General features: G+C 37.1%; 3 protein-coding genes across 5 annotated transcripts in view; 2 read left to right on the top strand and 1 right to left on the bottom strand.

Moving 5' to 3' along the window:
- The window catches only part of LOC132136345 (uncharacterized), a 207,072-nt gene that overhangs the window by 83,485 nt on the left and 96,497 nt on the right, over positions 1-27,090 (bottom strand). The window lies entirely within an intron of this gene.
- LOC132136256 (transmembrane protein 248-like) lies at positions 5,508-22,894 on the top strand. Of its 2 annotated transcripts, none has more exons than XM_059547229.1 (7): positions 5,508-5,775; positions 9,453-9,611; positions 10,275-10,560; positions 13,529-13,679; positions 16,604-16,787; positions 21,069-21,212; positions 21,303-22,894. In XM_059547229.1, the coding sequence occupies exons 1-7, from the start codon at positions 5,773-5,775 to the stop codon at positions 21,384-21,386; spliced, it is 1,011 nt and encodes a 336-aa protein (XP_059403212.1). In that variant the 5' UTR covers positions 5,508-5,772; the 3' UTR covers positions 21,387-22,894. The 2 variants fall into 2 exon arrangements, with proteins under 2 accessions (XP_059403212.1, XP_059403213.1); XM_059547230.1 differs by having other exon boundaries at positions 5,509-5,775; positions 21,337-22,894.
- LOC132136282 (double C2-like domain-containing protein beta) overlaps positions 24,845-27,090 on the top strand; it is a 279,102-nt gene continuing 276,856 nt past the window's right edge. For both annotated transcript variants that reach the window (XM_059547231.1, XM_059547232.1), the window contains exon 1: positions 24,845-25,132. The gene's annotated coding sequence lies outside the window, so the exon portion shown is untranslated. The remainder of the gene's footprint in view (positions 25,133-27,090) is intronic.

The raw sequence follows: 27,090 nt of genomic DNA on the forward strand, positions 1-27,090 counted from the left end.
TGAACGTGTATTGTTACAAGGGCACAGGAGGTTATGTATTAAAGAAAACTTTAATTCCCACAATGGGCAATAGTGCTTGAGCAGTACTTCAGTAAATAGTCTTCTCATTATTCATGCATGCTGTTCCAAACTGCTGGTATTTACATCTAAATTGAGCATCCTCAGTATTGGTGCCCCTCAAGGGTGCGTGCTGTTCCCGCTATATCCCCCCCGATACGAATGACTGTACTTCCTCAGATTCTACGGTCAAGCTTTTAAGATTTGCTGATGACACTACAATCATTGGCCTATCAATCAGCATATAGGCAGCAGGGGGATTAGAATGTCTTGTGGTGCAGTCTTAATAATTTAACACTGGCAAGATTGATGAGATTATTATCATTTTTAAGAAGAATTCTACCTGCTATGCTCCTTTAAAAATAAATGGTTGTACAGTGAGCATCACTGATTCTCATAAATTTCTTGGCACTACCATCTGTAGTGATCTCAAGTGGGAGAACAACATTATGCGTGTGGTCAAGAAATCAGAGACGAGGATGTGTACTTCATCAGTAAAAAAAAAAAAGGATAATCTGTCTGGTGGTACTATGTGCAAATTCTACAGGGCTATGATTGAATCAGTCCTGTGTTCTTTATTTACTGTTTGTTACAGCTCTGCTACTCAGAGAGACAAGTTTAGGCTTTAGAGAGTAGTGAGAATGGCAGATTGCATTATTGGGACTAATCTACCGTCCCTTCAAGATCACGGGTTAAGAAACGGGCTCAAAGGATTGTCCATGATCTTTTACACCCTGCATTCAATCTTTCAGACTTTTATCTTCTAGAAGGTGTTATAATTTGGTTAAAATTTCTGCCTCATACCGGCAGAAAATTCCTTTTATGTTATGCATATCTGGTAGGGCTGCACGATTATGACAAAAATCATAATCCAATTGAAAAAAATCTAATTATGTGTGCCCAAAGCGTGAATCCTTACAAGAAGGGAAAACGACTATGCCGGCGCAACATCGTGATGTTTATCAGCCATTGGTGATGGACGATGGCATCATCTATCGGCCCAACCCTAGCTTGCAGAATAACATAAGTGGACTTTGAACAATTAATTGCCGCTTTGAACGATTGCATAATTATGGTATCCATAATTGTAATTGCATTAAGAAATGTGATTAATTGTGCAGCCCTAATACATGGCCAATAAATGTTGTTGTTGTTATCAAAGCTATCATATGGCTCCAGAACACTGAGAATATATCTCATATTTCATATGGAATTCTTTTATGCTACTTGTATTTCTAAAGTCAATTTTAAGGCAACTTTAAAATAATAATTCATCCTATTTTTAATGTTTGTTATTGATCTTACTGTGAACAATATATCAGTGTGTGTTCATTTTTTATCCCTGTAATTCTTTATCAAAATGTAAAAAAATATTTCAGTAAAAACAACAGAACAGACTTCTCCAGTCATTTTGTCCACTTTATCATTATAATAAGGGTAAAAAAAAAAGACAAAAGAAAGAAATGTGCCAGGAGAAATCAATCATCAACTTTAAAGACTGGCAGATCTGGGGCTCGTTCTTCGTACGTCGCTAACTCAGTTAGCTCGAATTGATTATTGACGATTTGGCATGATCTTGGATAGTTTGGTTCTTCGAAGCTCATCCCGGACTTGCTGTCATAGCAACAGGTGCGCAATCTTAAACCTGCTCGCGAGCAGGCTTATTTCATGTAAACAGGATTAGACTGCGGCTCATAAACGGAGATGATACGGGAAGTCCAGCGCGATAGTGCACTTTCTGATATATATATATATATATATATATATATATATATATATATATAATTTTTTTTTTCGTGACTCTTGAGATTGTCGTTTACATTATTAATTTGTTGGAAAGGCACATTTATTTTCGACTTGTCGGAGTCGGGCTTTAACTACAGAACAAACTGTACCCTAAGATTATTTGCGAGTGGCTCTTTCCTTTATAGCCTACTATTGGAGATGCGGAGAACTTGATGGAAAGTGCTGTCTGTCGTGCCATTCGGAGTTTGCCTGGTGCTTTTAGGTTTAAAAAACAGTTTTAGTTTTTTTTGGTGACATTTCCAAGCCACTTTAGACCCAAAGTTGTAAAGCAGTTTTTTAAGCAGTTTTTTTATTTATTTATTTATTAGACGAATATACTATTATTAGACTATTTAAATATTTTTTTAATGAAGATCATGCAATCATGGCCATGCTGATTACAGTATATGTCACTCAGGCTTATGCTAGACCATAGACTGCCATCAAGGCCTCAATGAAGGGGATTATGTGAACAGAAAGGGGGTTCACAATGTAAATGTGCAGCCCAATTACTATTGTGATTCTTAATATTCCAGATTAATAATATTATATCAAATAAAAAAGGCAGTTGACAAATCTTCCATATCACAAATGTGAAAGCAAATGGCCAGGATCTGTGCATGACTTAAGAATTTGCAGAGATTCACATTTATGCACATTATTTGAAAAGTGGTAAGGAAAGTTCCACAATTAAATATCAAGCTATATTACACTTATGCTGATCCTAACAGAACTGCATTATTTCATAGATGATTATGACATGTTCCTGCCTGCAGACAGGTGTTTTATGACCCCATTCCCTGACCCAAACCAGTTGCAGCTCCAGGACAAGGGCACACAATGAGATTAACTTTGGCTATCTAAAGGGAAGATTTCAGTGTCTGAAAAGTCTGAGGGTTGCACATCTGACAGGGCCTGTGACATTGTTGCATGTGCCATATTACACAACATTGCCAAAAAAAAATTTTTTCATTAAATGTTTAATAAAAGACAAATATGCTTAGTTCCTTGAGTTTTATTTCAATTGTTCTTTGTAAAGAAAAGCCAGTGGTCAAGTGCCTGCAACAAGAGATATTAGACACATGCCTCATGCAACAAATAAAAAGGAAAAGTTGGCTATACACTGCCCACCTGTAGGCCTATGTCTCCTCTGTCTGTGCAGACTATTCTGTAGGCCTTTCTGTAGATGTGGAATCCTGCAACTTATACTGCAGCCATAAAGCATACAAGTATAAATTAAGTAAAGTTATTATGCACTTGCAGGTAGGCTAGTTCCTCCATATGACAGTTATCTGAGAGGGTTTATTCACTGTCCAGTGCAATGGAAACAAATAGACATTACAAAGTCTTATACTTTCTTTCCTTTGGAAAGTTAAAAAATGTCCACTTAAGTTAACAAGTGTTGGTGTATTATGTAAAAGTGCACAAAAGAGGAAAACACAATGTCATTACAATGAACTACACTTGGGAAAAATGTGATCAATAACTCTTTTTGAACTCTTCTTCAATAAATAGTTTTACATTAACATAAGTTTATCAGTTTTCACTTTCACAAGTCAAAGCAATTCATCATTACTCAAGATTTAACAGTTGAAATGACTATACAGCCTTAATTTAATGCAGCAAAATATTTTACAGTGTAGGCTACTAAGATCTTTTCTATTTTTTCAGGCTTTTTCTTGGTTGCTATTATAAACAGACAACCATTTATTTAACAGTGCCTTTTATAGAAGAGACTATAATATAACAAAAAAATACCATGTAGAATATTTTGTACTTCACTTTTATTTGTTCCCATGTTCTAGTGTGGTTACTCTGACATTACAATGAACAAAATAATTATGCAATTATTAAAATACAAAAATATAGGCTAATAAGTGATAAAAAACATATAACATGGCCACTTCTAACGGATTTAAATTGTCTGCTACTTTGAGGTGTTCCCTGGCGTTTTGATTAAACATTAAAATTCCGAATAAACTTCGACTATCTTGCTCTGCTGAGGAGAAAAACTGTGCGCGCTCTTTGGCCACGCTGAGCAGCCAATAGCAGCGTTGCTGATCAATGTTTCTACTATCGATACATATCCCCTTTTAAGCCAGCGCGTGAACGCGCAGTTATCTCAGATAACTCAATCCAGCGCTACTAATCATAAACAACAGGTGTGTTCGAAGAACCCAATTAGCCGGATTATGATTAGCACGATGAAATCATCTTGGATGTGTCATTTGATCTCGGATGTAATAAGCAACGTACGAAGAACGAGCCCCTGGTCACCATGATATATGTTTGTATGAACAGCTATGAGAAGAATAAAACTTATTTTTTATTTAATGTGGAAAAAATTTGTTTGGGTTTTGAAACAATGAGCAAATAACATGTATAAAATGCACATTGTACGCGCACACACACACACACACACACACACACACACACACATATATATATATATAAGAAGAAGAACACAAAGAAGAATCTGATTACACAGTAAATAATTGTAATATTAAAGTTAAAATTATTAGTGAGTTGTTTATTATTATTATCATTTAAATAAGATATTACTGTGGTAGATTAACCTCCTAAAAGCTACTATATAAGTTAACTGTTACATCTTGATAGTTTAGTAAGGATGAAATTAACTGAAACAACATGTTGCTACGAGTGTGATGATCATTGTCAACAACTGTTTTGATATCCTCTGACTGTAAAGCCTTAATGAATTCCTCGTTTATTCCAGGGCAGATCCCTTCTCTCAAGGTCCCCATGACTCCCTAGACAGAGTTTAAGAACACAATCGACAACAATGTTAATAAACAAGAGATAATAAGAAAGCTACGTTAAACATCTAATAAACAAAATACTTGATTTTTTTTACCAGATGGCTAGAAAACCCATCAACACACACTTATGTTCCTCACATCAGGGTTCTTTTGGGTGTCATTACATCGAGCGCCAACCTCCCGCTCTCTCTCGTGAGGCCAATAAGGAAGTGACTAAAACTGCAATTCATCGACTGGCCGCTTGAGGCTGGCTGCAAAAGGGAGTCAGTCCCATAGATATAGACTCCCCATGTTAAAATGCCCAACTTTACAGCAGGAAAAAACATGTTTACAGCCTGGTTCAAAAAATGATTTTGGTCTAAATAGCTAATTTTGCCCTTCATGACAACTGTGAGGGGGGTGAATTTTTTTTATAACTCATCCGTTTAAATTATATTAAGACTTAAAGTTCTGCATAATTAAGGGCGTAGCCACTTGAGTGACAGGTGGATTGCTGCTGCTGACACTGCCGTCGTGCTAGGTGGGTGTGGCTACAGCAACTAGCTCCCGCCTTTTTGCCCATCTTTGATGTCCGGGAGAGTCGCGCGGTGACGCGCTGCCAAGATGGCGACGGCCCGCTCTACACACTTTAGGCTTCAAAAACTCTCTTCAGGAGTCTACGGGTGACGTCACGGACACTACGTCCATGTTTTTATACAGTCTATGCTTTACATACTAGGAGACATCTTCATGACTTTTTATTGCTGCCCGCCACATTTCAACACCAGTCAGCGATCAGCGTAATTGACAGGTGAACCGTCCAATCACAGCCTCCGTATTGTTACATAAGCCAATAGTAGAAGTTATACTTTTGCTAAGCCCCGCCTCGTGTGTGCGGGGCGTGCGTAGAGAAGTGAAAGTAATGCGATTGGTTCGGCTGTTTCCTAAACACGGAAAACATCTAGTCAGTTTCTGTCAACCAGCTGCTCGCTATAGACGCACAGGCAAAATAAAACCGTGTTTTGAGAATATAGCGCACCTGCAAAAAATGGGAAGGAGTGGTGTGCACTCTTATACCGCTGTCAGCTGTGTGTTTGTCGCTCGGGCCCGTTAGGCTCGAGTCTGTTAGCGTTAGCCGCCTGGAGCTGTCGTTCACACTCGCGGGGGCAAGATGGTGAGTTTGAGATTTCCAGCTTGTTTTAAGTTCATCGCTTAACAGGACGTATTTGTGTGGTTTGAGATTTTTGTATAACGTATAGCTGCTCTCGTTGCATGTTGCTGGATTGAGCTGTTATTGTGAGAGCATTAATACGTGACGCTCACATCGCAGCTCGCAGCTGGATGTCTGCTGTGTGTCAAAACATAGTGAGTAGCCTGCCTTTTACTATATTTAACGGTGTAACAGACCCGCCAGTGATGCTCCACAAATACGTCCTTGATAGATAGCTCACTGGGGTTTGATACACAGCCGTCGTTTAGAATTGACAGCTCGATATGAGCTGCAGACTATGACTAAGAGGAAGAGATTCAGGCCATCGTCGACAGTCTAACAAGACAGTCTGAGCAAATATGATACACGCCTAGGACGCATAACCTGGTGTATCTGCTGGTTAGATCCCTGTCTGAGAAAATAGGGATGCAAATCAGGGAAATTAACGATTATTACTTTGATTACTTTATATGCAATTAAAGTGGTTAATATTAGGATGAATGTCAAAGTCTTTTATATGTGCTATACTTCCTGTTGGCGCTATGACTTTAACTGAATCTAGGTGTCATCAGGACAGGACTTTTATCAAACAGAAGAACTTTGTTGCAGATTGAACATTGCATGTTTGAGTTAGTGTAAAACATGACATATACTGTTGCCAACAGTTGGCACTATGATTATAACACATTTAGATGTCTTCAGGACAAGACTCTTACCAAACAAGAAATTTGGAGCAAATTGGACATGGCATATTTCAGTTTCAATCATTTCCTGTTGCCAGCAGGAGGAGCTGTGACTATTAGTGAACATGGGCATGTAGATCTCTTCAGGTCAGGAGTCTTATCAAACGGTTGGATTTTGGGGCAGTTATAACAGCGTAATTTTTCCATAGTGAAACATCGGATTTTATCAGGCAGCCATGAACACGCCCTTTAACGAAGACTCAAGATCTTCACAATTTAGCATCGCAAAGGCCTCAGCACCAAATTTGAAGATGACTAGATTAAAACCGTAGGAAATGGCAAAAAATTCGTAGAGGAATTTCAAAATGGCTGACTTCCTGTTGCGTTTTGGACTTTGCTCCAAGATTCTTTTTTGTAGGTATTGGGATGTTACATGCATGTACCAAATTTCGTACACATAGGTGAAAGACCGCAGGAGGGGCGCTTTGTTGAAATTTTATAGGTGTTGCTTTCGAGCCATTTTGCCACACCCAATTCTGAAACCCATATCAGATTTCAATTTTTTTTATCAGTTTTGTGAGTTTTGGAGCTTGTTTAGTCCCTCAAAAATGTGATTCACTTTGGAGAAGAAAAAGATGATGATGATGATGATGATGATGATGCTGATGCCTGGGCCCTAATTTAAGGATTGTCATTTTTGATTTCATGGTGACTTTAAAGACTGACAGACACGGTAACCATGATCTATGGTTGTATGAACAACTATGAGAGAATTAAGCTTTTTTTGAGGTTCATATGGGGAAAAAAATGATTTTGTATTTGGAACAATTTGGGATGAATAAATAACTACAGAAACATAAAATACACCATATACATATTCCATCAAAATGAAGAAGAACCCAAGACAATTGCAGAAGTAAACATACCTTAATATAAAAAAAAGAATTCTTGATAAGAATTATATTTATTATTATTTTTTTAGAATGTATATATGTATGTGTGTCTGTCTGTATGTATGTATGTATGTATGTAAATAAATATAAATGAAAAAAAAATGCTAGTTAGACCCGTTCTGTGAAAATTGGTATGTGAATCATAAGGAACTTTACGCTTCTTTTATTCTGGTTCTATTTTTACTTTACGACTCCTTTACTACTTATGAGGAATAAATGTTTGTAAAAAAAAATACTTCCCTCAACAGTCTGTTGACAATACTTGAGATAATTTCTGGTTAAACGGCAAATATAGGACCTAAAAAATCAGAGATACTATTTATGAATTTTTTGTAAAAGGTCTGTTTACACATACTGTTTAAAGGTATAGCCCAGTAGACAAAAAATATTACCCCCTTAAAAAAAAATATGTATATGTGTGTCCTGGCTCTTCCAAACTTTATAATGGCATTGAATGGTGGTCAAGATTTTTAAGCAAAATAAAGTGCATCCATCCATCATAAAAATTGGTACACATGGAATCTATGAGTTTGTGAAAGAAGAAAATCCTTTTTTAAAACTTTATAAACCGAAATCTCTAACTTCCGCTAACTGTCGTGTGTTCATAGGCTACGCCTACGTCATACACTGGGGCACCACTGTCTCGTGAATGCGAGTACGAGAGTTGGTGAAAGCTAGAGATTACGGTTTATAAAGTTTTAAATATGGGTCTTTTTCTTACACAAACACATCGCTTCACTTCAAGAGGACATTATTAACCCCCCGGTGCTGTGTGGAGCACTTTTCATGATGGATGGATGGACTTTATTTTGCTTCAAAATCTTGACCACCATTTAAGTAAGTAAATCAAGGTAGTTTTTGGTGAACTATCCCTTTAATGGCATTCCACAGACATTTAGAGGTGGCATATATGTAATCAGTAGTTGGTCATAATTATATAAACTTACATGGATACCAAAGTGCAGTAAACTTTAAAACTATATTAAATCTAAACTATATTGTGCAGAGAATCACGACAAGCAAGTCAGCTTACTACAGCCTTTGTTGATCAGAATGACAAATTTTACAAAATGGGATTACAAATGCATAATTTTATGATTTTTTTAAATATATATTTTTAAATATATGTCTATAATTATACGTCACTCACTGAATTATGAGATCATGTAATGAAGAATGCACGTCCAAGAGCCATTAATGGAACTTAACATCACAAGAAAAATCTGGGTCCAATATTTAAAAGAAAAAATGACTGATTGTTGTTGCAAATTTTATTTTCATACTCAAAATACAGCATTTCGGATGGAAATGTATGCTTCAATAATGTTTGGTTGTGTTACATATGTTACATAATGAGCTTGTAATCCATGCCGCATGTTTGTTTCTGCAAGTTAAAGAAAAATAAAAACCGGTTTCTAGATAGTGGCAGGTTTTGGATGATGGTATTGTCTCCTTACTCTTTTTGTTAAGTCATTCAACCGTTGTTTGTTTGAGCTTGTTCTAGTATGTGTGTGGGGTGTGTTGTTTCTGCTTGCATTTCTACCCTAAAATGTTTATCAGTATATCTGGTTGTATATCTGAGTTATAGTCCTCTAATAATTTTTAGCTGAAATAATATTTATATTTTGTAATTATTGATCCATGTTGATATTGTGCTTCGGAAGCAAGACTTAGAATCAAGATCTGCCATTGACTAGTGTTTAAGTATCTGTCTTAATGACTGTAAAGCAAGTTGTGAAACTTCACAGTTCAGCTCTTGTAATACACTGAAGTGAAGAGAGTACAAATAAACTAATAAGAACCAAATATTGACTTGGAGCCATATGTTAGTGCTTAGCAAACCTTTGTGTTTTACAGGTAGGATTAAGAACACAAACCAGTTCTTATTCAGAAGTTAATTGAAATTTACTGGCGTGTGATTCAGTGCTAGTAAACTCGATGGCAGTGTTGATGTAGATGAAAGTTTCCCTAAGCTTGAGAGACTTCTTTTTCCTTTTTATTGCAGGTGGTGGTGTTGAATCCACTGGAGAATCTAAAGACCTACATAAGTAGCCGTCCACCGCTGGTCATTTTTATGGTCAGCGTCAGTGCTGTGGCTATCGCTTTCCTCACTATAGGATACTTCTTTAAGATCAAGGAGATTAAATCACCTGAAATGACTGAGGTACGAAATAACTTGGTGTAACCTGAATGCGTGAGCTGTGATCCTTTGAAAATGCTTTTTTTTTAAATATTATTTTTATACTTTGTAGTATTTATTGATATTTTGAATGAAACTTTTTATACTTTGTTTTCATTTGCATATTTTATTATGTAATTTATTTTGTAATGTAATTTTTATAATTCTGTATATAGCTTTATTTTCAGTTTATTTCAGTTTTAGTTTTAGTAATTTTATTTTTTAATCATTTTAGTTAGTCATCAAGCAACATTTTTTTCTTTTTTGTTGATCTAATTTTATTTTATTTCAGTTACCGAAAATGAGTTCTAGTGTAAGAAGTTTGCAGTTCCTTGATGGGAAATTATATACTTTGAATGTGTACAGCTATATCATTTAGTTGGGAAAGACAATTGAAACAAGATTAAGTAACACAATTAATTTCAATATTTAAAAAATAAAAATTGTATCCAAAATTATGTAGTAATTTATTTCAGCTTTGTTTTTGTTTTTTTAAATAGTTTCAGTTAATAATGACAACACTGTAGTAGACATACAGGTATGAGAATGCATGTTCGGCTGGGCATTAATATTGATCAAGAAATGCTGGAGATAAACCTGGAATTGGAATTGATGACTTTTGTAAATATTTTTTTTGTTTCCCTCTAGGATTGGAACACCTTCCTTCTCCGGTTCAATGAGATTGACTTTTGCATCTCAGAAAACGAGACCCTCAAGCACAACTTGAATGAGTCCATCTCTCCAGAGAGCACAGTGACCAGCAGTCAAACCCGATCCAGCACCCAGTCACCACCCCTGCTGGAGGACCCGGGTCTGATCAACATTTCTGTGCCCATCACATTGACACTGGATCCGCTGAGGCCATTTGGGGGCTACTCGCGCAATATTACCCACCTTTATGCCAGTGTGCTTGGGCACCAAGTTGGCCTTGCTGGTATGTCTCTATTATTTTTTTTTCCTGTGTGTGGGTTTTCAGTGAAAATTTAACTTGGACGTGGGCCATATGATAAAATACTTCCATGTGGTCATTGATTTTATCAGCTTTATTTTTTTTGCCGTTTCCCAACTTGCATATTTGTACTGTGCGCTAAGTATACAGTTCCTTGATTGGAGATGTTTGAGTGTGTACAGTTATATCCTTCAGTGGGGAAAGATCATTAAAACACACTTATGTTTAAATAACAATCCTGAAATCATAGATGAAATCTGACAATAATAATATCATACGTTTAGCTTCTTCTTTTGAAATCATGCTTAAAATAAAATCGGTCTGGCTATCGTATATGTGTGCTTTAGAAAATGGTTTTTCAAGATGCAAATCAGTTAGAAAGTTATCATACTGGCCCATCTCTTCCTTATGCTGTTTCTGCTGCGCCATCATAAAATTGTCTTGACCCACAGAACATGAACTTAACGTTCTGATTCAAATTTATATGTAAAACAGCTATGGCACCTTCTCTGTGGCATACAGCATTTTATGATTGAGTTCATATTATTATATTTTCCCCTCTCCCTTTAGAGAAAAACACAAACCCAGACGTCTTTATTGTTACACGTTGAGCATTTTCCCGGTGGGCCGATGCACCAAAGAGGCCGACAGAACTTTTTAAATTTTTTTTGGCCGAGGACCATCACGCAGGGACAGCGAGCAGCCAGTGGCTCATTGGTTTGTCTCCTGTATTGACAGTGTAAACATCCAATAAAAATGCACTATAGACTGAGCAATGAAGTATTTTGCTCCGCCTATATAAAGATTGCATCACTTCTTCCTCCTAAGCTTTTCCCATGTTTTCACAGCAGCTTCATCAAGAACAGTCTAGCTCTGCGGTGAGTGATGTGGGCCAAAAAGCCAGGCAGGAGGAGAAGAGAGTAGGTGAATCTGTGTAGAGTAGGTGAAGTGCTAGGGACTAACAACGGAGGTATGAAAATCTAACCTATCCTAATGTGTGCGCAGGCCATGAGTGTAGAATACGTAAACCCTTTTTAATAAAACATAAATTTGCCATAAATATTTTTGGCCAAGTCAAGTGTGTTCATAGAGGGTTCCATGAGCCAATGCGAATAAAGCTAGATTCAAATAAAAAAGACACAATATTTGTCGGACCTGAAGTTTTATTCTTATCCAAAAGAAGACGTGATATGAGTGTGACACATAGGCTACATATATACACTACCAGTAAAAAATGTTTAGACTGTTACAAAGATCCAAAGATCAGCATTTATCTGAAATAAAAAGCTTGGCCAAGTGGTTAGAGAGTTTGACTCCTAACCCTAGGGTTGTGGGTTCGAATCCTGGGCCGGCAATAACACGACTTGGGTGCCCTTGAGCAAGGCATCGAACCCCCAACTGCTCCCGGGCGCTGCAGCATAAATGGCTGCCCACTGCTCTGGGTGTGTGTTCACAGTGTGTGTGTGTGTGTTCACTGCTCTGTGTGTGTGCACTTTGGATGGGTTAAATGCAGAGCACGAATTCTGAGTATGGGTCACCACACTTGGCTGAATGTCACGTCACTAACTTACAGTGCATTCAGGCTATACATTTTTTACCAGTATGTGTGTTCCCTGGGAACTGAACCCATGACCCTTTGCGCTGTTAACGCAGTGCTGTACCATTGGACGGTAATTGTTTCTCATGTGGTCATCTGTAAAAATAAACTTACATATCACCTCAGTGATAAAACTCATGTATTCGGATGGCGATCTGTTCACAGAGGAGGAGTGAGTTCTGTGAACCTACGAACCTGAGAACACGCTGCTCACGTGACCAGTCACGTAATTATCTGCTGTAAATAATATTTATTTTATTTACAAAATACTTATTATGTAAAATGTATTCTTATTATTCTAATTATATTTTATAATATATAATACTATTTATAGTTTGATAATTTAAATTTCCTGTTCAAAAAGACGCACTATGGTAAGTTATAATTGTACGCGATAGTTATGTAGCTTATATATCCATTTATAATACACATTTTAAAACTGCGTACCTGCTGCTCCCATAATAAAGACCCATTTTGAATGTTTATGCACTTTTCTCTTTCTGCTCCCAGTTGTTGTGAGCAGTTATGAAGTATTGTTCTTTTAAATACTTGATAGCATTTCAGAAATAAATATGTATGCAAATTACACCGAAGTAAAAAGTTAACGTACCTTACGGTGTTCGGGAGTGCTCAAAAAGGGTTAAGCACTGAATTTTGAAGTGACTTTTACGGGATTTTTACGGGGGTGGTGAGAGGAAAAACACCGGCATCTCTCTCTCGAAGTTGTGGTGGGCCGCCTGGACCAAAAAAAAAGTCTAATCCTGACATTGTGTTGTGGGCAGTATTAGCTGAAAAGGCATTCAAGGGTGTCAATTATGCAGTATGATGTATAAATGTATGTTATGCTCAACGAGGCTGCATTTTACAGTCACAAAAGACAGTTTACAGCATTTGATGAAACTTTGAAAGAGCAGCATTTATTTGAAATGGAAATTTTTATATTTGAAAATCTTTTGTAACAAATGTCATCACAGTAATTTCACTGATGTTACTAAATAATAGTAATGTACGACATATTATGATTACATTTATATCACTTCTCAAGCGAGAAAGCCCTAGACTGCTGTAGTGAAATTTACAGTGAGCATGTTTAGGAACTTATGTCAGTTAAACAGATCAGATTGGAAAGTCGGCGCTGTGATGTTTGTTTTCTCTCTCTCTCTCTCTCTCTCTCTCTCTTTCCTGGTGTTGTGACTGAACATAGTCCAGTTAAAACAATGGTCCATTGTGCACAAAGGGATAACAGTGGGAGAGAGGCCGAGCTGAATACCTTCTAGATATCACTTGCAGGCACATCTAAGCTCCCTTTGTTTTGCAGAACATGCTGACACTGTGTGCGTGTTTGTGTCATTAAAGGCAGAGAGGCCCATGAAGAGATGAACATCACTTTCACTCTGCCGGTAGCCTGGAGCTCCGATGACTGCGTTCTGCATGGTCGTTGTGAGCAGATGGTCTTCAGCACCTGTCTGACCATCACAGCAGCAAGTAATGTCTTCCCAGTCACAGTGTAAGTGTCCATACAAACATACGTCCCAAATCACTTCAAACTTTCTTGTGTATACTTCTTACTTCTATATCAGGATGTCTATCCACTTGTCTTCTGTAGGGTTGCAAGGATGCTGGAAGATTTTAGTAATATTAGTAAATATTGATAATATTTGTTCTAGCATTCAGTTGCAGTTCATAAGTTGAGCCAGATAAGTAGATTTGGATAGTTTAAAATAATACGATTTTATATATAGTGTATATGCATGTTTTAGTTATCTATAATTAATATGCCTGGTATGATGGGCTTTTTGTAAATATATGGGCTTTTTTTTTGCTATAGGTTCTCATGTATTGTGTATTTTCTCTGTAAATTTGCTCATTTGTGTGCTGAGAAACCAAGACATCCGAAATTAGTATTTAAAGGGATAAATCACCCAAAAATGAAGAATTGCTGTTAATTTACTCTCTCTCAGGCCATCCAATATGTAGCTTTTTTCTTTAGTAGAATGGTAAAGAACATTTTTTGTTTAAAGTTTAAACCATGGTCCTTGGTGATTTATTTAAGTCAATGGCTTCTGGCACTTGAGTCAAAAAAAGCATACACCGGTGAGACAAAATGAATACCTGTGGCTCCTGCCTGTCTGATGAAGCAAAACAATTGATCTGTGCAAGAAAACTGAAGATTATTTACAACATTTTACCTGAAATCCATAGCCTCAGGCAAACAGTCTGGGGTTCTGTCCAGTTCGCAAACGAATCATTGTTTTGAACCGGTTCTTTAAAGTGAAATAGATGAACCAGTTCCCCTAATTGGACTCAACCATCTGAAACAATTTGCATACCATATGTAGCATTTGCCAGCTCGTTCAAAGTTCCAGTTACTCCAACCATAGACATCATATAGGTAGACGCCCCATCGAACGCTACTGCCTATTGGCACGAACGAGCCGTGGAGCCGCCATCTTGGACCGGTCGCCAGCTCCAATCAGTGTAACTTGTTTGCCAGGTGCAATGAGCTGTCAGCGCATTAAATTAATCATATCTCACTGAATACCAAACTGATTTTGACGCAGGTTTTTTTTTTGCTGCAAAGGTCATTCATGCAGCTATGATACAGGACACATGGTTCAGCGTATTTTAATATTCATAATAGGCTTTACAGTTACATATTATATTCTGATATAAGATATAAGTGATCAGACGCCCAAAATCTAAATATGTGAGGTAGAATATTTATAAATCACACACTATAAATATGATAAAGAAGCAGAAACAGATAGTTGCAGTAAAATAAGATATTTTAATAAGTTGAAGAAACAATTAATTATAATTTGTGACTCTCTCTGGTTCTCTCTCTCTCTCTCACACACACACACGCACACACACTCTTCTCCCTCCCTCCCTCCCTCTCTCTCCATCACACACACACACACACACACACACACACACACACACTCTCTCTTCTGTGACTGTTGACACCTTAGGAGCTTGTATTGCTGAAGCCTGGCGGATCAACCTCTCTGCAGCTCTCAGCACCTTATAATAAGAATACAAATAATACATATTTATATAGCGCTTTACACAGTAGTCAAATACACTTTACAGAACAGAGAAAATATGAACAAAGCAACCTTAATTTACATTACTTCCTGATATCACGTGCGCAAACACAAATAACAGTTATTATGTTCTGTCGAACAATGTATGTATTAACTTCAGATTGGATTGTGTTGGTAAAAGGCACTTAACGTTACCTAACGCTAAAATTAAGTTTCGTGCGTCTAACAAGTGCTTTTTCGAACTTCTTTCTGATCTGAATAGTAATAGTAAGTTATGTGGGAACACTTGAGTTGAGGGAGGTAATGTTACATAGTCTAACTAACGTTAGCTAGCTACGATTTCAGTACAGTACTATCAAAGATCCTTGCTCCTTCTCAATTATCTGGATTTAAGGACAAACTACAACCAATAGTACAATAGTAATGTTAAATCTTACTTGTGAAAAGTAATCCCGAGCCGTACTTGCGATGGTCCGCCGATTAGAACAGGAAAATGCTGCACAGTGCTCTGGTATCTTAACTGCTGCTACGCAACGAAACTAGGAGTACGACCGGTTCAAGATGGCGGCCGCAAATCTCATCGCCCAGCGGCCAATAGGGCGTCTACCTATATGATGTCTATGACTCCAACAGTACACTGAACTGAGGAAAAAGAGTTGATGATACAAGCATGCAAGAAACGAACACTTAATATGAAAGTTTTATGGTTTCTTAGTTAATGTAAAAAGGGTAAGTTGATTAAGACTATTTAAATTCACTTTTATATGCATGTAAAACATCCACATTTCACATTATTGGTTTTTATAATATAATTGCATATATGTGACATCATTCCATGATTTCGTAAACAAACTGGTGAATCGTTTATTTGAACCAGTTCATTTAAGCGAACTGTCTGAAAGAACCTGCTCACAGAAAAGATTCCTTGTTTGAATTGAATTACAAGTAATAATATTTTAAATGTTAATTTTCTTGTACAGTCCAATCGTTTCGCTTCATCACACCTCAATATATTGTCAGGAGTCACAGGTATTCCTTTTTGTCTTGTCTGATATGCCTTTTTGTACACTTAAGTGCCGGCTACTGACTTGCATTTTACGAATCACCATGGTTCGGCTAAAAATCTTCTTTACTCTTCTACTGAAGAAAAAAAAGGGTGAGTAAATGACAGCAGATTTTCATTTTTGGGTAAACTATTCCTTTAACTGACACAGAAAGCCAAAGCAAAACAAAAGGAACATACACAGAATGCACATAGTAGACTCGCAGCAAGGTGTAATTTTGTGTTACGTAATTGAGGCTAGTTTTTATTTTAAGGGTCTTAATTGAAGTTTCCTTCATCTAGAATGATTAATTCATGCCTAGTTTTGATAATCCTCTGCAGGCAGCCGCCTCACTGTGTCCCAGAGACCTACAGCAATGCCACATCCTGGTACAAGATTTTCACCACAGCACGAGATTCAGACACGAAGTACACACAGGAGTACAACCCGTTCTGGTGTTACAAAGGTGCCATTGGGAAAGTGTATCACACACTGAATCCCAAGCTCACTGTCATCGTTCCAGATGTGAGTTTTTCAGTAATGATATTAAAATGTCTGTGTAATTTACAAATGCCTTGTGAAAGTAAGGGACTAATGTATATGTATTATACCTTATATATTTTTGATCATTTTCACAAAACTTTACTTTATTAAACACTTATTTTCCGAGGTGATAATATAACATTAAACCTATGAAAATGGTTTTAAAAAGCACAGGCACCATAGTTTCATCACTTTACCATACTGACCTTCTTTTTTGGAGTAACTCTGTAACTGTGTTAGTTTAGTGAGTGGGTAGAAGACATGAAACGATGCAAGGTTAGCTGCATTGAAAACAGATGAGGGCACATATATACAGCTCCCGATCGGGGTGAAGTTCACAGGATTTTGTCCAAGAAATTATAAGAGCACACTTTAACACATTTTATTATTTCACACACAGTATTTTAACTTAAGTGCTGCAAGCCATGCTCGTTATCTTCTTTCATCGTTTATGCAAGGCATAGAGCGCCAGTCACAGACAGATTTGCTGGTACGCAAAACAAGTACTTTACAGGAACGCCTTAAGTTTATTGCTGTTACTGTGGTACCCAAACAACAGCACAGTTCAACCCTGAAAAGGTTTCAGTTGAATTAATTCAGTCTATCTGTTGTTGTTGCTGCTTTATCTGAGTCTGAATGTTATGATTGGCTCAGAGTAGACCTCTTACGTCAGCTCATACCGTTAATCTCGTTCTGTGTTCACAAAGAGCACATTATCAGTAATTTACTGGCCATGTTACAACTTCTCATACCAGTAAATTGCCAGAATGAATTAACAAGTATTTTTGAAAAGGTCCTGTTCGCACATGATCTCTTAAAATAAATTTACCGGTAATGTGTCAAAGGGGCTTATGTTGTAACTTTCACATGGTTTTTATGCTTGTCATTTCATGAAAAATGCTCAGATTGTGGAAAATAATCATTATTTACAGCAGATTCTCACAATTGAAATGTCCAAATAATCCATTGCGCCTTTCGTGTGTAAATAATACCTAAACCCATGAATTGAATTAGTGTTGTCACGGTACCAAAATTTCAGTATTCGGTACCGATACCAGTGAAAATCCACGGTTCTCGGTACCAATTTCGGTACCAAAGCAAAACACAAAAATATGCTAATTAAAAAAAAATATCTTTTTAGCACTAAAAATAAAACCAATGCCATTCTTTATACTTATTTACCATTGTGTTTAAACTTTTTCTACAAGTTATATAATTATGAAAAACAGTAAACAAGTTTCACCCAAATTTAATTTGTCTTTTAATTTATGAAATTTAAACATTTTATTTTTGGTAAATAAAGGGGATTTTCTATTAAAATTAAAACATGGAAGAAATATTGTGATTTATTTCTTTAAAAAATAAAGTTTTATAAATTTTTTCAACAGTAGTAGCAGTATCACATACATTTTACTAAATAATAGTAATATTTCTAGCACAATGCCTTTATGTAAAAATTAACTTTTAGGCCTAATGAATGCATATTTGTAATTTTAACTGAACTTAAGACTGGTGGTGATGCTTAAGATATTTTTGGTCATTGAGGGTTTCTGTAAAAAAATAGTAATAGATCATATTAATTATTATTAAAAGATAATAATACTACTAATTCTACTATCATCCTAATGTATATACAATGCACTATGAATTGATTAGCTGCTGGGTTCATGAATATTAATCACGTTGTCTGCGTTCGGTCAAACTGATTTGCTGAAATCAAAACAGGGACGGTACTACTAGATCAGCGCCAGCCAATGAAATTGCCATTTGCGCATTAGCTCCGCCCACTACCGGAGAAACCAGTATGTCTTCTGCTTGTTCTAAAATGAATATGAATAATTCTAAATGAACTCCATTATTTTGACTGGAGAAGACAACAAAGAATACTTTACATATAGCGTGTCGATTCAGCATGGTAAGACTCTCGCTCTCTCTCTTTGCATGTGTGAGAAACAGCGCTATCAGTAAAGCGACGGCGAGTCGTGCGCCTTCACAAAGAGTTTACAGAGCATCAAATACAGGTGCGCTGTGCGTCCATTGAGATGAACTAAAGTTCAGATCGCTTGATGGAGAGAGAAAATTAATGCAAGCGTCATGCACCTCAGTCTATGTAGTAAACAAACCCGCACGTCTCTGCCATTCATTAATTCACACAGAGACGCGCAGAACACGGATTCATATTTCAAACAACTTTTGCGGCTTAACATTTACAGATACTGGTCCATATGAAGATTTGATTTGATTAACTTATGCTAACTTTGATAAATTCCATGACTGTCCATATTAAAATGTAAGTTTCATTTTCATGACTGGATTTTGAGATTCCGTCCTCGTTTTCTGCTTCGCGGAAATCATAGCGATGAACCGGGTTTGAACGGGACCTCGGTACTACCGGTACTTAAAGAAACCTGGTACCGTCACATTTAAATTTTTTTAGTACCGACTTGGTACCGAAGTACCGGGTCTTTTGACAACACTAAATTGAATAAATCAGTTGGAGAGTCGTTTTAAACTATTAGTAAATGTAAAGTAAAATCTATAAGCCAGCTCATATACTTTATACCTAGGTACCATTTTAAAGATTAGAAATTCAGCTTTCGAATGGATCCAATCATTTTGATTCAACGCCAAGTATTCCCTCTAAACCAGAGTGGACTGCTGGCAGGCGCCTTGAACGGCCGAGTAGAATGAATTGTTTGGGGCTTCGACTAAACTTGAGCAAGGCATTTATTCGGTGTATGTCACTCAGAAGAAAATAATTTCAAAACTGTCAAGGGCTAAGAAAAAGGCTTCCTTGGTTCCAAATGCTGTAACTTTTGATTATTTCATGATATCATCACAAAATGTAATTCACATACATGTCTGGGAATTTTTCTCCTACATTATTTCTTTCCTGAGATATTTAATGTCAAATAAGAAAGATTTCTATCAAATGGTATCTACCTTTTGACTGTCCTTGCTACGTTTTTGTAGTTATGAGTCTTTACTTTTGTGTATGTCACTCAGAAAACAACAGTTTTTAAAATGCCTTTAGGGTGTCAATGGCTAAACACAAAAAGGCTTTTGTTCTGAAATGCTGTACCTTTTAGATACTTTGCTATCACCAAAAAGTTTCTCAGCAGGAGCTTGTCCAGGTTTTTTCCTAATACCTACCTTTTGATTGTCCTTGCTACAGTTTTGTAGTTACAAGTCATTATTTTTGTGAATGTAATGCAGAAAAAAACACCCCTTCAGGGAGGCAAAAATGTCTTCAGGGCTTAAAGGGCTAAAAGAACAACATTTTTAAGAAAAAGCTGAGAAAACTCTGTTTTGGTCAAAGACCATGTCCGGATCGGATTCAGAACAATGATCCAAGCATAGATGGAGTAGATCGCTTCCATCAACACCCCCAAACCTTGCACAGTCCTTTACCACTTTCTGGGTCAACATTTCAATCGGTAACGGATCACTTTATTTTGCATATGCATCTGGTTACATATGTGATTTGTTTCTGCTGTTTCTTCACTGTGTTTTGATTCAGACATTCCATACTCTTTCAGAAAATTTAGAAATTACGCCTCCTATCATCAGGGATTAAAGATATTTTGAATTCAGAAATATTAAATGATTTAAATAACTGAAATTATACACTAAAAATGAAACTAAATCCGTCAGCAGGTGGTGGCAATTCACTGATTTTATTACTGAATGATTCATTCAATTGATTTGTTTGAACGGCTGAATCATCCAGGAATGAAGCAAGTGACTGTCTTTATAAACTAACGGAAATCCATTGTAGCGACAGAAAACTTTAATCCCTGTACCATATAACAGTGAAAAGACAGAAAGCCGGGAAAATCCGATCAATGGTGAGGCAAGCATTGTCTCATAAATGATGACAAATCCTGTCAATGGTGGGAAAAACGTTTATATCATCCACTTGTGATCAGATCAGTGAAAATATAATACCAGTAAACAGGGCCTCAGAACATCTAAGCAACAATATAGTGATTTTCTCAGAACCACCAACAACAAACTCGCATAATGTTGGTGAGTTCTGCACAGACAAACACATGACCGAATCTTTCATTTTATTTTATTTTATTTTTTTTATTCAAACTGATGTTTACTCTCTATATTTTTTTTTAATTGATTTGTAAATGTATACTTTTTTATTCACCATTATAATATACCTGTATTAAAAAGTGATATCAATTTGTTTTGTTGTGTAAAAAGTTGTCATATCCTCACTATAATTCAAGAGTGCACTCTCTTTCCTGATAGGACGATCGCTCTCTCATTAATCTACACCTCATGCACACCAGCTACTTCCTGTTTGTGATGGTCATCACAATGTTCTGCTATGCAGTCATCAAGGGCAGGCCAGGCAAAGTTCGGCAGAACAACCCAGATTTCTGTCCAGAAAAGGTACGACTTGGTCTATGAGATGATCTGTGTGATCAGTCTGCTAGTTAAGAGAAGTTGTGCATTTGCTGGCATGTTGATGTTGTCATCCAGCTTACAACAAACAAGTGCACTGTTCTTCAAACAGGTGGCCTTGTCTGCGGGATAAACGGGCTTGAAGGTGGACATCTGAACTGAAGCATATCGGAAAGGGAAGTGAGAACACTACATGTTGCCTACTGAACCCAGGAGAAGGGTGCAAAAAAAAAAAAAAGCTCTGTGAATGCATTACTTTGCAATGTTGGGTCACTCCAACCAAAGATTTTTAAGTGCCTGTATCTACTGTGTAAATAACTATAGGACTCTTAAATTCAGTACAGAAGCAGTCTGCCTGAGCTTCCCCCTGCACCCTGTACCATCCTGTATATGTTCAGTATACCCAGTATCAACAGAGGACAGTGCTTGACTAGAGATGTTCAGATGGGCAATATCACCTCCACTTAATCCGATCCCTTTTCACACTTGCTCTTTGTGTTCTTGATCAAAACCCTTCCTGTTTGATTTCTCTGGAAGTGACCTTTTCCTTGTCATTCCTCTCCTGTATTTGTCTTAGCCGACCCTTTCATATGTGTCCAGTGCAGATTCTGCAGTGGCATCCTTTGATTCCTCTTTGAGGACAGGAAGATGGGTGGATCTCTGCCATGTACCATGATCAACCTGCTGGTCATGATCTTCAGACGAGTTCTACTAGAGATAACCGCAGGCTTCTGTATGACATGCTGCTTTTATCATCGGAACCCATGGTGGTTTTATTGTGAACATGTCTGAATGAGATGCCGAGTGGATGTTGATGCAGCGCTCGATTAAATTCCTCTAAAAAGCAAATAAAAACATAAAACATCTTACTCTGAATGTCACCATGTTAGAAAGTTGAGATGAGATGCCTGCTCTTTGATCGATGGATTTGTTGAAATCTGAATTAACACAATGATTAATGGCTTTGGCTTCATGTTTCTGAACACTTCAAATGAATGTATTTGTAAAATCAGCAAATTATCGTTCTCTTGTATGTTTAACATTGTAGTAAAAAAAAAAAAAGTAAATCATTACTGTAGATATTTTTTGTAATCACATTACCTGTCTTTGTTTTCCAATTTTGTCCATTTCTCTACCATCCATTGTGTTGCCTTTTTAGTGTTTCGTTTCATGCCTCATTTGATTCGCAAGATTTTTTTTTTTTATCTGACCAGTCTTTTTGCCTTCCATATCTTATTTTGTTGTTCTTATTTTCATTAGGTTTTCATTTCCACCGAATGAAATGAATATCAGGCATCATATAGCATGAGACATATTACGAGACAGCGCTATACTCCTCCATTCTGTCTAGTTCAAGCTCCTATTTGGTTTTGCATTGCATCTTTGTCCTCTCCACATACAAAGTTTCACTGCTCTTTATCAACAAACAGTTTTTAAATCATGACTTGCTTAATTACAGCCCTCTTAAGTTGCATCAGTCACAGTTCATCAGCAGCACTCCCCTTCTTTCGCCCTATGTTAAAGCCCATAATAAACAAGCTTCAAACCACTAATGTGCCTTTGCACTGTCACCCATGTTCACCTCACTGTCTTTTATATTTAAGACCAGTTTCCTCCTTCAGTTCAACCTACTGTATTAATTTTGAATTTAAATAAAAACCTTACATACACCCCCCATCCCCATTTCATATTCAATTCCGAGTCAAAACTTCAGTATTGGTTGGGAAAGAGTGGAATTCACTTGGGCGTTTTCTGTTAATGTATTTGAGGGAACATGCCAAATCCATCCTACAATAACTTTTTTGATAGATTAAAAAAAAAAAAAAAAGCTAAGTGATTACATGCTTTGAAACCTCTTTGAATAGCAATAGCAATAGCAATATCTAACTGATGCGTATGGACTTTGACATGTTTAGTTTCTTTTTGGAATCGTGAGATCAGTTCAAACCATTCTGATGGAGCCTTTCTGGTTGTGTGAGCATTCTGCTTCATAACTAAGCATAATTTCCGTGATCATTAAAGTTGGCCTTTCAGTGCTGATGGAGGACAATGGAAAATGACAACGAATTCCACGGATGCTGCCTGATGCTCAGATCATATTGATCTTCCCCCCTCGTCCTTCCTTTGGGCTCGCAGCATTTGAGTGAAATGTGTTTGTAAGTGGTAGAAGGTCCTTTCCTTGTCTGAACTTGCAGTGCACACTCTCGCCGGTTCCCTCATGTTGGCGAGAGGCGTCACGAGCCCTTCGACTCCCCATGATGCATGATTGTAAATGTTCTACCTGCTGACCTGTTTGTATGAGGACAATCCCTCTGTTTTTGTTCTGTTTGTAGGATATTGTAGGCACATGCTTTGCTGAATAAAATCTGAGATAACACTGACTTCATGTCATTGGTGTTTTGACCAATTTCATGGTTCATGTTTTTTTCTTGCTTCATGAAAACTCTAATTTAATCGAATATTGTTATTTGACTAATGTTATAGATCAAGGTTAATAATAAAACAATGTAACATCCATTAGTGGAAAATGGAAAGCAAAATATTCTCGGTTTGCTAGAAGCAGAGAGCGTGTTATAAATTGAAGTGGTTGGTTGTGTGTGGAGGGCATGATGGATGCACTCCGTTCTGTTGAAGGCCATTGTGGCATAACTAATTGTATTTTCTGTCAATTACTTGATGGCTACCGCAGCTGGTTTTGTTTGGGCATGTTGAAACTGATTATCAAATGTAAACAATAATAAAGCACATTACAATTCATCAAGAAAAATGGAATGGAAAAATAGTAATTCACTCAAAATATCAGTCAATTCTTGTAGTCAACAAATATGTTTTAATCTTTAATAAATAAACATACTCTATAATAGAAAGTCATGAAAAATACACTTGTCTTTAACTTTTGATTTAAAGTCTTCTTTTTATGAATGTATTCCAATGTGGTTTTATTGTGTTAACTTGTTTTTGCAATAGCTAAAATATGGTGAAATTAAAATGTTGTTTGAATAATAATATTCACAATAATCACACATTTTAATAAACATTCAAAACCACAGCTTAAACACACACACGTGATTCTTTAATGTTTTGAAAAAATCTCAAAGCTGCATTGACATGATTAAAAATACAGTAAAAACAGTAATATTATGAAATATTATTACAATTTAAAATAAGTTTTTTTAAATATATATTTTAAAATGTCATTCATACATTGATTATTATAGATCAGTGGTTTTTCCTCTGTGTGTGTGTGTTGCCTGTACTTTACTCATAAGCCCCTGTTGCTAAGATACCCAGGAGATACACAGGCCTCTTGGCAGGTAGCACAGATGCCCACAGTTTCCAGTGTTTGTGCTTCAATATTTCCAGGTTGGTCGGTGACTTATTAATAATGAAATTTAGTTAAACACTAAACTGGTTGGATGTTCTTCACTGCTGCACCTGGCGTCTCTGTATTTTGTTTCACATCCTACCCAAATGGACAAAAAACGCACTTTTGAAGTTGACTGTATTTTTATATTTAGTTTTGACACAAAGATCAAAAAACACACGTGTACGTACTCTTTTCACCTTGGAAAAGTGCGCGCGTTTGCCCGGGAGCGAGCACGTGCCCAGCTCCTGCATCTGCTGCTGTGGGAAGGTGTGACCTCAGATTTTCCCCTCGCAATCATTTTACAGAGTTGTGGGAGATAAACTACTGCGTGGCTGTCCTCCAAAGAGGCCACTAAACCTCCAAGCACACGCGCTCTCACAATAAACAACTCTTCACACCATTATCCACGGGATTACAGTGTTTTCTGTGACACCTGCTACATATTTGGGCGTGCGCAGCTTTAACCTGCCAACGGGGGTTTGTGTCTGACAGCTGAAATAAATAACTTCTGGTGGTTTCCACTGGAACGTCACGTCTCAAGGTAAGGCATGCTCTTGTTGTGTTTAGACCATCTGTTTTTTCTCTTGATGTTGTTTGGTTGCAAATAAAACAGTTGTTATTAAACAAAGTACGTTAAATGTGAAATTGTCAAGTTCGCGGCTTTAATTCAAGCTCGCAGATATTTTAAATAGGGTTTTCAGGAATGATTAGATGATTTTAAAGCATGATGGACAAATTACTTTTCTGAGACATTTTTGTTTTTGAGCATCTGGTGTCTGATTTTATTGTATTTTTGAAGTAATTTCGCCTCACTTTCACACAGTTGTTCTAGTGTGCAATCACAATTATAGTAAATGATATTAAACACGATCCAGCTAAAGTGGTGCAACACTTAAACTGTTGTTTTATCACTTAAAGCAATCTGCTTTGTATGATTTTTTTTGTTTGTTTAAAAAGTGTGTTTGCGCTTTTTTTCTTGTAAATAAATAACACTTGGCAATGATATTCATAGATTTGTGCACGTTAAGAGTGGTTAAGTGTGCAGATACCTTTTTTTTGACCTTGTGATTATTTTATTGGCTTGAAAATGTTATTGACCCAGTTTCCGCAACTATTAAACAAGCTAGTAAAAGTTATAGGGTGTATTTAAGATACAATAATATGTAAGTAATTTTATGCCAAATTTGAAGTGACATACAGCCAAGTATGGTGACCCATACTCAGAATTCGTGCTCTGCATTTAACCCATCCAAAGTGCACACACACACACACACACACCGTGAACACACACCCGGAGCAGTGGGCAGCCATTTTTGCTGCGGCGCCCGGGGAGCAGTTGGGGGTTTGGTGCCTTACTCAAGGGCACCTCAGTCGTGAAATTGCCAGCCCAAGACTTGAACCCACAACCTTAGGGTTAGGAGTCAAATTCTCTAACCACTAGGCCACAACTTCCCCCACATTTCCACTGCAAAGGTGGTACAGAAGCACTTCTGAAGTGTTTAGTCTTTACACAGACTGTCTGATGCTGCTAACATGTGGCATAAATGGATTTACACAACAATTGCTTCTTTATACAGTGGTTCGATACTAGAGCAGAGCAGGCATAATTTAGCCTGGCTTTTATGCACCATTGCAGACTTTTGAGAAAGTGCAGAGAAGCCTTAACTTGACTGTGTAAAGATGCTTCTGAAGTGCCATGTAGGTGTCTTTACACAGACTGTATAATGCTGTTCAAATTTACACTGCAGTGGTGGCACATAAGAACGTCTGAAGTGGCATTTATTTATGTTTACACAAGCTGTTGCTCAGAAGTGGCATAAATGCATTGATAACCATACAATTTGATACTAGGGCTGAGGTGGTTCAGAGCAGGCATAATTTAGTCTGGCTTTTATGCAGCATTGTGTATTTACACATAATTTTGAGCAGGCACATAGGAGCCTTAACTTGGCTGTGTAAAGCTGCTTTATGTTTTCACATATTATACCAAATTTACACTACAATGGTGGCACAGAAGCACCCCTGAAGTGGAATTTAGGTATCTACGCAGACATTTATGCTGCTCGGAGGTGGCTTGAATGCATTTATGCAGCAATTACAACTGTATACTTTCAATCTAGGGGCTGAGGTGGGCCTGAGCAGGCATAATAAATTTAGTCTGACTTTGCCCCACTGAATTTTAAGCCAGTGTCCTGACATTTCGTCCTGCCCAGATTGTCCTACCAGGACTTAATGTGCATGTCCACATCAATATTGCATGATGATGAATAACTTAATTACTGTATTTGCATTACTGTAAGGGTAGGTTTAGAGTTGTGGTAGGTGTTAATAAAGCATATTCTGATGTGTAGCATTTTTTGTTGTCGCATTAAGCTGCCTACTGTTTCAATGGGAGGTAGCAAAATCGCAAAAGATGGCAAACCTGAGCCCTGTCTCAGTTTGGTTGCATCCCAGTCACTGTTGTTTCTTTATTCAATCACTAATAAGTGGTGGAGCAGG

The sequence above is a fragment of the Carassius carassius genome, chromosome 4 (genome assembly GCF_963082965.1).
Source record: "Carassius carassius chromosome 4, fCarCar2.1, whole genome shotgun sequence".
NCBI lineage: Eukaryota > Metazoa > Chordata > Actinopteri > Cypriniformes > Cyprinidae > Carassius > Carassius carassius.

Coding starts and splice junctions, on each gene's coding strand:
- LOC132136256 (XM_059547229.1), top strand. Junction 9,612..10,274: donor AATCACCTGAAATGACTGAG/GTACGAAATAAC, acceptor GTTTCCCTCTAG/GATTGGAACACCTTCCTTCT. Junction 21,213..21,302: donor CAGATTTCTGTCCAGAAAAG/GTACGACTTGGT, acceptor GTTGTCATCCAG/CTTACAACAAACAAGTGCAC.